This window comes from Panthera tigris, chromosome A1 (genome assembly GCF_018350195.1).
Source record: "Panthera tigris isolate Pti1 chromosome A1, P.tigris_Pti1_mat1.1, whole genome shotgun sequence".
NCBI lineage: Eukaryota > Metazoa > Chordata > Mammalia > Carnivora > Felidae > Panthera > Panthera tigris.
In genome coordinates, this window is record NC_056660.1 from 179,619,690 (window position 1) to 179,634,464 (window position 14,775).

The 14,775-nt window shown below is 49.5% G+C and overlaps 1 protein-coding gene across 2 annotated transcripts in view; it reads right to left on the reverse strand.

Annotated features, from left to right (window-relative positions):
* WWC1 (WW and C2 domain containing 1) overlaps nt 1–14,775 on the reverse strand; it is a 154,042-nt gene that overhangs the window by 25,994 nt on the left and 113,273 nt on the right. For both annotated transcript variants that reach the window (XM_042992766.1, XM_042992760.1), the window contains exons 10-15: nt 12,811–12,900; nt 11,454–11,989; nt 8,350–8,458; nt 7,833–7,913; nt 6,834–6,920; nt 5,461–5,653 (exon numbers count right to left, since the gene is read on the reverse strand). In XM_042992766.1, the coding sequence (XP_042848700.1) occupies nt 5,461–5,653; nt 6,834–6,920; nt 7,833–7,913; nt 8,350–8,458; nt 11,454–11,989; nt 12,811–12,900 (1,096 nt within the window). The remainder of the gene's footprint in view (nt 1–5,460; nt 5,654–6,833; nt 6,921–7,832; nt 7,914–8,349; nt 8,459–11,453; nt 11,990–12,810; nt 12,901–14,775) is intronic.

Below are 14,775 nucleotides of genomic sequence, written 5' to 3' on the forward strand. Positions count from 1 at the left end.
GATGTAGTCCCATCTGTTTATTTTTGCTTTTGTTGCCTGTGCTTTTGGAGTCAGATCCAAAAATTATCACCAAGACCAATGTCAAAGAAGAAGATTTTGCACAACTCAAAGGGCCAGCAACAGGGGACTGGAGGAATAAACTATAATATATCTACACAATGGGATATTATATAGACATGTATAAAAAATGAGAAAGATCTCTAGGTGCTGATGTGGACTTCCAGGCTGTATTGTTAAGAGAAAAAATAGAATAGTGCAGAAAAGAATATGCAGTATGCTACTTTTTGTATAAGAAATGGAAAGAGGGATAAGAATACATATATTTTCTCTCTCTCTCTCTCTCTCTCTCTCTCTCTCTCTCTATATATATATATATATATATATATATATATATTTCTCTTTCTGGCTTATGTATATATACATACTATATTGCACCATATTTGAAGTGCAAAGGGTAGTGAACATTATCACATGCATGTATGTGCAACAAGAAATAATGGGAAGATAAAGACAACACTAATAAAGTGGGTAGCTATACAGGGTAGGTGGTGGGATTGGGTGCAAGGGGCAGGGAAGCAAGATTGCTTTTGAGTAAACCTTTCTATACAGTTTTTCTTTGAATGGTGTAAATGGATGCCTTAAGATGAAAACAACCTCCACAAAATTAATCTCACTGAATATAACCTCCCAGAGAGGGGATTTATTTCCAGTGACTTGACTTTTTACCATACATCCTTAGTGGAAAAAATGACCAAATACTTTTAATCATTCTTCACAGGTCTTACTATTGTTTCAACATGTCCTCTTTGGAAGAGCCCCAACCAGGTTTGGGGTTAGCAAATTCACTGTCCTGAAACACAACAGTGGCTGTGCCAGCGGGTGGTAGAAATACCACAAGCTGGTTTGTGAAGTGGGCCAGTAGCTGAGTGGAGGCTTGGGTGGTACCTGGGATGGGGAGGGGGCTCCCCAATCTACCTGGGATCCTTTCTACCAGTTTTTCCTTCTATTAGGATGCACCAGGGCATGGCATGGACTGTGCAAACTCATTGTGTGTCTAAAGGTTAATTTCTAGAACAGTGGTGAGCAAGTGGAGAAAACAAGGTAAATGACTCCTACCTGCAGGACTAGAGTCCGTTCAGGAATTAAATACCTGTGCATTTTAGTCACCTGTAATAAATTTAAATATACACAAATATGTGTATATTACTCATTTACTCACTTAATAAATGTCCTCTGAGCACTTTGCAGACTCTGGAGCCATAGAAACATGTAAGACAGGATGTTGCCCCCAAAGGGGTCACACTTTCTTGTGAAGACAGACAAATGTGTCAGATATTACAGTTCAGAACAGGCCAGGCCATGTTTGAGGGGCAAGGGGGAAAGAATATAATGACAGCTTTGAGGTGTAACACTGCCATCAGATTATTATTAATTCCAACAAGATATACTGTCTATTTTGGGCTGGCTCATAGGTATAAATGTGGTCTACTTTGGTAAATGATGCCGTGTGAGGGCATTCATTTATTTATTCAGTACACACAGATAGCTAAGTAGCCTCTATGTGCCAGACACTGTTTTGAAGGCTGGGGATACAGTAGGATTTAAGGCAGATAAGAATCTCTGTCCTCATGAGCTTACATTCCAGTCTGGGGGAATCAGATAAACAAATCAGTAAGTAAAGTCAGTGTACTATTTCATGCATTACTAAGAAAGAAAAATAGTTGTCAATTACACTCTGACCTGTCATCTAGTATAAACTGCATCTTGATTCTAGAGATTTGATAAAATGTGAAAATCATGTATACCCTAAAATCTGTAATACTGATAAATGTTAGGTGGGGGAATGCGCTGCAGAGAAAAATAACACGGGGGTGGGGACAAGAGTGGAGGGGGAATGTAATTTTTAAATAGGATGGAAGAAAGACCTCCCTGAGAAGGTGACATCTGGGTCAAGCCCACAATGAGGCGGGAGAGTGAGCCCTGTCCATCAGTATCTGGGAGAAGAGAATTCTGGTCAGAGGGGCCAGCAAGTGCAAAGGCCTGGGGCAAGGAGCATGCTGGTATATTCAAGGGGAACAGGGAGGCTGGAGGAAGAGTCTGGGGATAAAATCTGAGAGATAACAAGAGACAGATCCCCGAGGGCCTTGGAGGGCAGGCAAGGGGCCCAGGAGTTGACTCCAGATGGACACAGAAGCGAATGTAAAGTTTTAGGTAGAGGAGTGTAAGCACTGATTTGCAATTTAATAGGATCACTCTGGTGACTGTGTTGAGAGGAGATGAAGGGAGGCAAGGACAGACCAAGGAGACCCAGGAGAGACTGCTGCGCAATCCAGGTGACAGACAGCAGTGGGACAGGAGCAGCGCTAAGTGGCCGGGGTCTAGGGATCTTCTGAAGAGGGACCTGCCAGGAATTCCTAAAGGATTAGATGTGGAGCGGAGAGGAAGAGACAGGTCAAGGATGAGCCTGTGGTCTCTGGCCTGGGCAGTGGAAGAACAGAGTTGCTTTTAGCTGAGACAGTAAAAACACAGGAAGACAGATCAGGAGTGTGCTTATGGACAAGTTCATCTGAGATGCCTCCTGGACAAGCAAGAGAAGATGTGGAACAGACAGCAGAGGTGTTATACAGCTGCGAGTGGGGAGGCCCAGGCTGCAGCCATACATCTGACATGGTGTTTGAAGCGGGAGAATGAGATGAGATTACCAAGGCAGTGAATGCAAACAGAAAAGGGGAGAGGGGTGAGTCCTGAGCCCTGACACACAGCAGTTGGGGAAATGAGAAGAATCAGCCAAGGAGACAGAGATGCCAGTGATGAGGGAAGAACACTGAGAGTGAGGTGCTGGGGAAGCCAAGTCAGGGCAAAGGAGGCCGAGGAGGATTCTGGGAGCAACTGAACCAAACACAGTCGACAGGCCAAGGAGGGTGAGGATGGAGAAGTGGCCACTGGGGTTAGCTACGAGGAGGCCACGGATGACCTCGGGGAGCACATTTCTAGCAGAATGATGACGGCGAAATCCCACGTGAACTGGGTTACAGAGAGAACATTTCACCTTTTGCTATAAAGGAAAGAAACAAAGTAGTAGCTGGAGGGAGAAATGGGTAAAACCTTTCTTTTTTTTTTTTGTTTTTTTTTTTTTGTTTTTTTTTTGTTTCTTAAGAGAATTAATAGCCTGTTGGTGTACTGATAGGCCAGGCCCAGCAGAGGAGTGAAGACTGAAGAGAGGAAAGAGCCAGAAAATAACAGGTAGTGAGAAGTTGCCTCACATGGCAGTGGGGGGGGCGCCAACCTCAGAGCCAGGAGAAATGGCAAGAACCCAAGAAGCGTGGGGAGCAAGGCCCTCAGCAGGGGGAGTATGAGGGTGGGAGAAGAGGCCAGAAGTCTGGGGACAGGGGAGAGGGTAAGAATTTGCCCCTGGGAAGGGGAAGGCAGTACCAGTGCTGAGTAGCATTAGGGCTCATGCGAGGTTTGTGACCACAATTTTAACACGAGACCATACGGCATGGCTGTGTTTTAGTGCATGGACGGAGAGTTCACTTTGACAGGGCTGGGTTTTCCCAGGTGGGGATGGCAAGGTGAAAAAAGCCTCTTTGTTGTAATGGTTAACTATGGAATAGGAGGGGTGCCTGGGAAGTGGGCTTTCTTAACAGAACCTGCTCTGAGTGGCACTGAGCTTAGCAGCTAGGGAGTGGACAACAGGGTGCAGCTGGAAAGCCTGTGACCCCGATTATGCCATGCTAAAGCATTCAGTAGAACAGTTGCTGGAGATAGCGGGCAAGGCAGGCCACGTGTTCATCCAAACCCATAATCCAGGTCTGTGGACAGGGGGGACGTGGTAACCACCTGAGAGGCGGGACAGTATGAAGGCTATGTGTAAAGAAGCTGCAACCAGGAAGCGGACTTCTCCACTTACTCAATGGATGACCTAGGCAGGTTACTTAGCCCTTTTGCGTCTTGATCCTTCATCTGTCAAGTGGAGGCAATCCTAACGCTTCTTCCTCAGGCTGCTGTGAGAGTTAAGGGAGACACTGCATGCAAATTTCTTAGCCCAGTACTACAAACAGACGCTGCTCAGGATGGGTACCACTGTGGCAGCCTGGCTGATTAAGCAGCTCAAAGCAGACCAGGGATTCCCCAAACCCAGCAGTGTAGGGAGACCGCGTGGGAGCACACGGCCTTTCTAGTGTCTCACTTCCTCGCTTACTCCTCTAGCCACCAAAACACGGCAGCCTGACACTCTATATCCCCACAGGATACGGGAAAGTAGATTTCCCATTGGCCACAGACAGAGACAAGCCACAGTGGGATGAGCGCTTTGGCTGCTGCCATGGCAACCAGCAATGGCCACACTTCAATTAGGAAGGAGGAATAAAAGACATCCAATTAGGAGAAGAAAATAGGATTGAGTCTCTTCTCATTGAGGAATTCCCAGGGCTGAGGAAATGTTTCACAGAAGAGCCTGGGATTGGAAAAGCTTTCTGCTCTGGTGCCCAATATCTACCATGCTCACCAGTCTTCAGTCACTGTCCTACCTGTGGGTTCCAGGGAGCACCACACTGGTACAAACACCAAGGGGCTGATGTTGGTGGGCTGCAGAAGGGGAGCTGCCTAGCTTCTAACTGCTCATGGCTCTTCTTGATTGTGTGACCTTGGGAAGGTTCTTTTACCTCTCTCTGCCTCGGTTTCCTCACTGATATAACAGTACTTGTTTTATAAGATTTTAGTGAGGGTCAGATAGAAAAACTACACATAAGGGGCTTAGCTCAATGTCCACCACATAAACTGCATTCAATCTATGGATGCTATTGCATTATTGTCAGTAGTAACATCAACAACATAAATGGCAATGATGCTGTTTTGTACCCCAGCTGAGGAGAGCAGGGGACTGATAGTCAGTGAGCATCTAGTATGTGCAGACACACTGTTGTTTTACATCCTTGCTATGGGGACCAGCGGCAATCAGCAGTACTTGGGAGCTTATCAGAAATGCAGAATCTCTTGGTGCCTGCCCCCACTACTGCCCCAGACTTACTGAATCAGAATCTGAATTTTAACCAGAGCCCCAGGTAACTTGTGTGCATGTTCAAGTTCCAGAAACACAGCTTTAAGCCTCATTTAATCCTCAGAGAACCATCTGTGAGGTGGGCAGTGTTAGCTGGATTTTACAGATAAGAAAACTGAGACTGAGAATTAAAGAGTCATAGGCAACGCAGCCTCGGGCACAAGGGATGAAGCCCTGTAGTTCCATGGTTGACAAAGGGGCTTCCCGCCTCCTCGCCCCCTGCTCTCAATGAGTGTGCCAATGCTGTTCACCTGTGCAACAGTCCCTGCCCGGAACCCAAGACAAGCTTCACACTACAGCCTGTGTTTTCTCCAAGCGTTCTCCCTGAAATACAAGGTGGGCCAATCTCCAGAAGGACAGACGGCTGGACAGTCAGACAAACAGACAGGCACAGCCCTCACCAGGCACTCCTCCAGATGGCTTCTATCGGTGGTACAGACATCAACTCTTAAGGTCTTCTGGTGAAGGGCTGGATAGGACATGGACACCCAGAACATTTCATTGAACACGAGAGTGTCTGAGGCATCCAGGGGCCGGGTCCGGAACAGGCAGGTGGTGCTTTCGGAGCAGGGAAGGATAGCTACACGAATGTTCCTAGAGAGAGACAGAGAAGAGCCTGAGTCAGCCTGGGTCTGGGATAATGTGTTGGGCTAAACTGTTGCCGCAAATCCCTAAGACAATAACAGTGGAGGAGTTTGTAATTTCTCAAGCGGTTATGCAGATATTTGTAAGGGAAGCAGAGAGGGCCCCAAGGATAACAATTGCTCTTCCTTCTCCCAAATCTCCAATCCTTAGAACCTCAAAGAGTATGGAACCTGAGGTCAACAGTGTGCAAACTTCTGTGCACAGAAGGATCAGCAAGATTGTTAATACTCAGGAATCCTTATACAGCTGCTGGTAGGAAGGCAAAATGCTACCGCCCCTGCAGAGGGGAATGTGACAACCCTAACACAATTCCAGATGCACTGGCCTTGTGACCCCATTCACCTTGCTTCTAGACACTCTTCTACAAATACCACTGTACAAGTACCAATGAGATATGGAGAAGGTTACTTGTTCTGGCACTGTTTGTAAGAGCAAATGACTAAAGACAACCCTAGTGTCTAATCTTCTTTATTCTGTTTGTCCTGCTTTCCTCCTGTCTTTCCCTTTCCCACATGTCACAGCCTCAGATGCTGGCCGGGTACAGACCTCAGAAATATAAGCTCCTGCCCCAATGCCTATCATCTAAAGGAGAAACCTGCAGGCAGGTGAATGCAATGAAACGTAAACCCGGTCTGCCAAGGCAAGAGCCAACAGGCAAATAGCACAGGTGTTTGCTGTATAATCAACTGTAAGGTAATACCCATCACGCCCTTCCAATAGAAGCACAGTGACAGGCGCAGGCTCTTGAGAATTTCAGGCCTCTTTCTGTGTGCAATATTTGAGCTTAGAGCAGATAATAGGGGCCATGACCCTCTTCTTTGTGAGGCTTCAAGTTCAAAGGGCAAGGATTTGCTCACCACCCCGCTCTTAGTGCTGGCACATGGTAGGTGCTCACAATGTGCTTGTGAAGGAACTGAAGCTGCCTACAGTGCTTCTCGTTCCAGTCAGCGAGTTTGCCATCATGCCTGTATCCACATCCACATTCACAGTACTGACACTGTGCATCATGGCCACACAGATGAAATACGCACGGGGCCCGATGGTGCAGCGGGCAAGGACAGGAGAGTGCCCCCAGGGATGGCCGCAGAGGTTGAGAGGCTCATACAAACCCTGTCAGCCACATACTCACACTTTCTGGTCTTGTTGCAGCAACAGAGCAGAAAGGTTACTGAGCTGGATGATTAATATTGCAAATTGCTTATTCTTCTCATCGTACCTGAAATGGAGAGGGACATATGGAGCACGTATGAGTAACACATTTCTCTCTCTCTTAATCATCACAGACGTGGCTGCTGGCTGCTTGGGGGACTGTGGGGAACTTGAGAGCACAGGCCCAGTGCTTTGGGCCATGTAGGGATGCAGGTTCAGACCTGCCGGTCTGAATTCTTATTTTTATTTTTTTTTAAATGAAGTGTCAGCTTAGATTTCCGTTTACTTTTTTTTTTTTTTTTTACATTTATTTATTTTGAGAGAGACAGAGTGTGAGCGGGGAAGGGCCAGAGAGAGAGGGAGAATCCCCAGCAGGCTCCACGCAGTCAATGCGCAGAGCCCAACGCGGGGCTTCAACCCCATGAAACCGTGCCGTCATGACCCAAGCCGAAATCGAGAGTGGGATGCTCAACCGACTGAGCCACCCAGGTGCCCCTATCAGTCTGAATGTTTAAGGAGAAGCCAGAGGATTGTGCTGTGTGAAATCTCTTGATACTTGAATATTGGCAATTTCTACTAAAAATAATATTGTGGCCATCCTGCATCAAGGGAAAACACAGGAACAACAAATCTGGGCTGCAGCCCCCAATGGCTGAAACTTCAATGGGACAGTAAGCCAAAAAACCACAGCAACAATGGCCCCAAAAAACAAGGCACAGGAGGTCTTGGTCATGGTCTTGCTCTGCCACTGGCCAGCTCAGTGAGTTGGGGCAAGTAACAAGGTCTTCAAAGCCTCATTCTTCTCTTTGGTAAAATGTGGAGGTGAGAGGGAGGGAAAGGGTTGGCCCTCTTTAGTTAGGAGGCCACAAGTGTCGGCAGGTCCTGCTGGTTCTGCCTTTCTCCCCTAGGCAGCCATGAAGGTCAAAACTGGGAAGATGCGGCTGACCACCCATGTGCTCCTGCCCTCCCAGTCACTTACTTCAGGGCAATCTGAACCCGGGTTGCACCCACTGCTTCGGATTCGTCACTGTCAAAAGCGGCAGCTTCTGAAGCACCCGGTCTGAGAGGCAACACAGGGAAGAAGGAGGGTCAGGCTTCCCTGCAGTCACCTGGGGCCAAAGTCATCTTCCAGAAACAGGGTTCCCTCTGGGAGGGCACAGTCAGGTCCTCAAGGAGGAAAGTCTGGGTCAGCTCAGACTCCCTGCAGATTCCGCCTTCCCACAACTGCTCGGGATTCCTGTCTTGAAGGGGCTGCACTTCCTCCAGCATGAACTCCCCCAGCCATACGCTCCTTAATGGCAATCGTGGAACTGGCACTCCCGCGAATGTGAAGTGCCCCCAGCCAGGAGGAGCAGCACTGTCTGCATCTTCAGCCTATACCACACAGGGCTGAGTCACCTGGCCATGCCCTTCTGTGGGTTCCTCCCACATACCTGAGGGGGCCCAGGCTCTGCATACTCAGACTTCCCAGAGACAGTCAAGACTCAGGGACCCACCTCTGCACAGAAGCCTCATACACACCACTGTCCCCGGCCACGGATTCATCTGACACAGCAGCTGACACACAGGCCACTTTCAGGCTGCACCCCTGGGCTGTATGCACAGCTGGAGAAAGGAAGGATGGCAAGACAGGATTCAGAAACCAGGACACTGTCTTTGCAACACACACTTATGACCTACCCTCTGCCCCAAGAGAGTCCTGCCAAATACCACCACTGAACTCGACAGCAAGGTCCTGCCTTCCTTTGGGGTGAAGGAAGGGGTAGCGGATGATTCTGTGTTTAGCATCCCAGACTTGGAAGCCAAACTGCATGGGTTCAAATCTCAGCTCCACCACTTACTGCTTCATGACACTGGGACGTGGATTTCACCTCTCGAACCCTTGGATTCCTTATCTGTAAAACGGGAATAACAACACTTACCTGGTAGGGCTGCTGGGGGGGACTCAATGAGACATTATAGGGAAGTCCTCAGTACAGAGACTGGTGCAGGAAAACGCTGTAAAATTCAGCACCACTATCCTTATTGCAACGGTCATTCCCAGCACTATGGTGATGCCTTCTAGATCAATCCCTACACACCTGGGGCGGGGCGGGGCAAAGTAACAACTGCTGGACCCTTGGGAGGGGCAAGTAGAAGAAAAGGGAAGATTTCAGCACGAGCTCTCCTGCTCTGCCTATCCCATTCCACTCCTAACTCAGCTCTCCAGCTCCCTCCCCTTGACGGAGGGCCTCAAAGGTCTCCGACCCAGGGCTCAGACCAGGCACTTGGCTCATGCTGCACATTCCTTCCTTCTTCAAGTCACAAGCGCTGGAGGCGTGGCAGGCCAGGCTCAGAGCTACCAGCATGGATAGGAAGGCTCCTGAGCTCCATGCAGTGGGAGGGCAAGACCAGATTCAGGCCCTTCAACCTCACAGCTGGCACTTCTGACTGCCTGCTGTGTGCCAGGCCCTGGGGCAGCCTGGAGAAGAGGCTGGGGATGGGCCAGGCTGGGGAAAGGGATGGTGACATTGAGCCTGGGAGAAGCAAAGTGGCCATCTGGGTGCAGCTCTCCCAACCCGTGTTCCATGCCTGCTGCGGCCAGCGGAGACCTCCCGCCTTCAGACCCATGCATCTCCACCCTTCACTAAACCACTTAAGGAGATTAATTTGTCTGCTGACTGAACAGCGGCACTAATCACATAACCTGCTTAGTGTCGAGCTCAGCCTGGCATCGCTCACTGCAGGGACGGCTTTTGGAGATGGCATGAAGGGAATGCCATCCTGAGACATGTGTGGTCCTTGGCCCACAAGCACCGAGGACACTCTGGGGGAGACAAGGAGGGTCACTCCCAGCACCTTGCTGGGTCCCTGACTTGGCTTATTGCCAGCCTTTGACAGAATGTCAAGAGCTCTTCTGAAGCCTCATTACAGGTTCCACCTGCACTCGCTCCTCTCCAGGGGACAATTTTCTGAAGTTTGCCACCTGCTGTAGTAGGAAGCCTGTTTTTATTTTTATTTGAGAGCACTCAGCAAGACTCCCTTCCTGATGAGGGAGCCCCAGGGATCTCTCGGCACCTCTTCTAAGGAAATGGCTGGCAATCACCCAGCAGACCCTTTAATTAACCAGGAAATTTCGTCTCCCCCCTCCCCGCCCCCCCCCCCCCCCCGCCCTTGCTCCCACCAGCCCTTGCACACGAAGAGATAATTCTGGGCATAGCGGCCAGAGCCTTATGGCTGAGATGGGTCTAGCTTCTTCCAGCTGGCGTCACAAGGAGCCAGGAGCAGGAGCCCTGTGAGCACGAAGCCAGCACATGTCTTAGTGTGGGTTCTGGGCAGGTGGTCCTGACCGTATCTTGTATACCTATACTCAATAAATCATGGCCAGGAAAGCCTGGGAGCCCCAGGGCACCCTGCTCACAGTTCTGACCTTCACATCAGATGGGCGTGGTGGGGCCAGTGAGCACCAGAAGTGTCCCAGGAATAAACACACAGGGCTGCCTCACATCCTGAGAGGAGTGTGACAATAAAGAGGTTGGGTTCTGGGGTCAGGAAAACCCAGATTCCAATCCCTTCTTTCCCACTTGCTGGCTGGGGGACCCATAGCAAGTAATATCACCTCTCTAAACCTCTGTCTCCTCATCTGTGAAATGGGCATAACAGAAGTAACCTATTTCACTGTGTAAACCACACAGCCCGTCACACAACATACCCCAATAAAATGTAACTATTATAATATATGCTGGCTGCTAAAGAATTTTTCTCCTAATAAATCATAACTGTCACCATCATCATCTTCTGTTTTAGAGATTCCTACCTGAATCTCAATCTATACCAAAATATTCTTTCTGACCCCATGCAGAGTGGGAGCCAGATCCTGTCATTCCCTGGCTTCAAATGGTCATATGGGTCCTTGCTGCTATTAGGATAAAATCCAAACTCCTTACCATGGCCCACCAGGCCTTAAATGACTGGGCCCTTCCTGATTCTCTGGTTTGCTGGTGACCTCTAACCTGTGGCCTCAGAGATTTTGCTCTTACTTTTCCCAAAGCTGGCTCCTTCTCACCATTTAAATGCTCACCCAAATGTCGTCTTCCTTCACAACCCAGTCTGAACTGGCAGCTCCACCCCCACCTGAGAGGCCCCATCACATCCCATTTTATTTTCCTCCTAGGGCCTTTACTGGTCTGGTTGTATAGTTAATGTCTGTGCCTTCAATGGCATGTAAGCTTCTTGGGGACAGGGACCTGGAGCTTGCCAGTCTTCCATACTGTGTCCTTGTGAGTCACCCTGTGCCTAGCGCATGGCCCATATGCTGACTGAATAAATGAAGGAATCCATGTACAGCCATTAGCACAAGATCTGGCATTTAGTTTTAACAGATGCTTAATATCAATTGAATGAATGGATCCATCATGGAAAAACCCTTAGCCTGGGACCTGGAACGTAGTGAGTACGTAAAAATAATGTCTCCTGAATGAATAAATGGACTGATATACACATAAAGCCTGGGCAGATAGAAAGCAGTCGGTAAATGGCCCTAATTATCACTGGGGTCTGCACTCAGGCCTGAGTGCAGTTCCTACCCTGCCCCCCCCCCCTTCGTGGTCCCCCTCTGTACCTTGGCCCAACTGTTTGCCCTCCGTTCCTGGTTCCTCCGGCCGGTACCTCTCCCGGGTGCCACTGCCAAGGCTCAGTTCACAAAGAGTGGCACTCAGCTCCGGGTCGTCAAACTCCAGGGGGCTCAGGAAGGTGTCTCCAGCCAGCAGGGGGTCAGCAATGAGAGGGGAGCAGGGCGGGGACGGAGAAGAGAGTGAGGAGCGGGGGGACAGGGAGGTCATGGACTTCGGGGTGCCAGACAGGGAGCGCAGGGCCTGCAGGCGGCTGCCCCCCTCTGCCTTCTGGGTCTTGGCCACCTCGTCCTCATGGATAGTGGTGATGCAGCCTGAGGGCCGGAAGCCCGTGGCCCCCTCCAGGAGCAGAAACTCCACCTTGCTCTGCAGCTCCGAGTCCAGCTGCTCGAAGGGGTCGTAGTAGAGATCAGTGAAGCTGGCTGAGGTGGAGGAGTCCAGGCTAGAGGCGGCTAGGGAGCCCCGGCTGGATGCGAGGGATCCAGGACTGCTGCCTGAGGAGAGGGACTGCATGCTGCTTGAGAGGCTGGGGGCACGAAGACAACAGAGGGTGAGGACACACAGAAGGAAATGGGCCACCCTGAACCTCCTTCTTGGCTCTGAGAAGCCCTACGGCTGCTCGGAACACTTAATTTTGTTGGACCCTCTTGACAGTCTCCAGGGGAGACCATGCACCCCCATTTCACTAAAAAGGCATCCTGAGAAGGCCACATGATCAGAAAGTGGCAGAAGGGGGATTCCAATCCAAGTCAGCGGCCTTAAAAGTCCACTTTTTCCCGTTTGCCAAACCTCCACTGGCTGTAGTCCATTTTTACACTACGTTTTCTTGTATGAATCCAGCCCTATTTCTTGATATTTTTCTTCAAATAAACTCACTCTTTACTCTTCAACACATTTATTTTAAAAGGAAACTTTACATCCTAAGTGGGATTGGAAAAGCAGCATCATTTACAAATAGAAGGCAAGGATTAAAAATATCTGATGGAACAAAATATATTAAATTCCAGCGATATGCTGTTGCCCACTGAGGCCCAGGCCTGAGGCCTGTTCTCTCTGCGTTGGCAAAGCAGATGGGCAGATATTACAGATGTGAATGGCACCTGACCGGGGGGGCGGGTCTTCTCGGTGCTGTCAGGAGGGCTGAGGGCACCATGGTGCAGACAGGTGAGGGACCCTGCCCTGGCCATGCCACACCAGCCTCGAGTCCACCAGCCTAACCAGCTGCCCCCTGTGTTTCCAAATGTCCACACTCAAGCCATGGAGGACCCAGGAAGGGCAGAGCCTGGGCGACCTCAGGATGCTGGTGTCTGGCTGTCCCCAAGGCCACACTTGTGGCCCACTGCTCACCTTTTCAGCTGGGAATGCAGAGCTGCTACCTGCCGGGTGGCTTCCTCCAGTTCTCTCACCAGCTGGTTCCTCTTACTGTTTAACTTTAACCTGAAGGAAGAGAAGGCATGAGTGGGGAGCACGAGGGGGAATCCAGCCTCCATCTTCCTAGACGAAGAATCACAGGCATATACGTGTGAAGATGTACATGCAGATCCACAAACACACAAGAATTTTCTGGGAGTGTTTTACTATGATCTTTGGGGGAGATATGGCCCCCACATATGATCCTATAGGAACTGCTATATTCGTCACCTACTATATAACAGGCACTGTGCTAGGAAATGGGTAACACTGCCTTCATTCATTTGTATAAGAACCCTGCACAGCAAAATGGTTTTTACCACTTTACATATGAGGAAATTGAGGCGCTTAAGAGTTAAATAATTTAATGCTGGAGGATTAGTGGTAGAATTAGAATTCCACCCAAGCAGCCCTCCCTTCTCCTCCTTTTCCCTCCTTCCTTCCCATCCATTGGCCCCTACTCACCCACCAATATTTGCTTAGTGCCTACCTCATACGAGAACCTGGTGGCACTTGGCACTAGGGGTAAAGATATAAGCAAAACAGAACTTGTTTCTGCACTTATGGAGCTCACATTCTGCTGGGGAGGGTGGGGGAGGACACACATTAAAAAAGTACTCAAATATCGAATATCTAATGAACATACTGTGTGTCAAGGTTTAGGAATAAAAAGTACGGAATAGTGGAAAAGAACACAGGAGAGACCCAATTTAGACTAGCAGGTGGGATTCTTGGAGCAAGTGGCTTTGTGGCTTAGCCTGTGCTGTACTGAGCTCCCTGGGCTCACAGTTGGACCTTTCATAGCTTCCCTGGCAGCTGGGTAGGTGGGGCATGGGACCAGGTTCTGGCCAATAGGAGGTGAGCAAAGGATGCGCATCAGGCTGAGGTGGTTAAGAGATGTTGGTGGATCTTCCCCACTGCTCCCTGGAGGGCTCTAAAGGAGCTCGTGCCACAGACTGAAGAGCCTGGGTCCCTGAATGACCAAACACACATAAGGCTGCCTGTCAGCCAGGAAAACTTCTACTGTATTTAGCCATAGAAATTTAGGGGGTTGTTTCCTGCAGCAGCTGGCCTCTCCTGACTAGTAGAGAAATTTAAGCTAATATGAAGGATGGGTAGGAGTTGGCCAGGAAAAGCACAGGGGAAAGAACATTCCAAGAGGGGAATCACAGCAGGGACCTCTTTCATTTTAAAGACATCATGGCTGCTGTGAGGAAAATGGGCAGGAGGCTGTGGATGGGAGACGGGGACAAGAGTTGGGGTGGCTATGATGGTGTGCTTCAGACGGAGCAGACAGAGAAAGGTCATGGGCTGGATGAGGGGCAAGGCCGAGGGAGTTAAGAGGAAGACTGTGAGGGCCCTGTCACTAGCAACTGAATGGATCTGAGATGGCCTCTGTCGGGATGGGAGAGTGATGGGCAGAGCAGCCCAGGGGAAGGGAAGAGTTCCCTTATGGATGTGTGCGTATGAACACTGAACAGGTGGGCTGTTGTAAACGTGGGGGACCCCCATCACATGATGACCACATGAAAAAGATGACCATCTTCTATGGACCAGATTGTGTCCCCTTACCCCCAAAGTCATATACTGAAGTCTTAATAACCTAGTACCTCAAAATGTGACTGTACTTGGAGATAAGGCCTTTAAAGAATTAAGGTAAAATGAGGTCATATGGATGAGTCTTAATCCAACATGACTGGTGTTCTTATAGGAGGAGATTAGGACACAGACATGCATGCAGAGCGGACCGTGTGAAGTCATGGTAGACGTTCATGTATGGATGGCCACCTTCAAGCTAAGGAGAGAAACCTCCAAAGAAACAATCCTGGCAGCACTCTGGTCTTGGACTTCAGGCTCCAGAACTGTGAGACAATACATTTCACCTATTTTGTGGTACTTTGG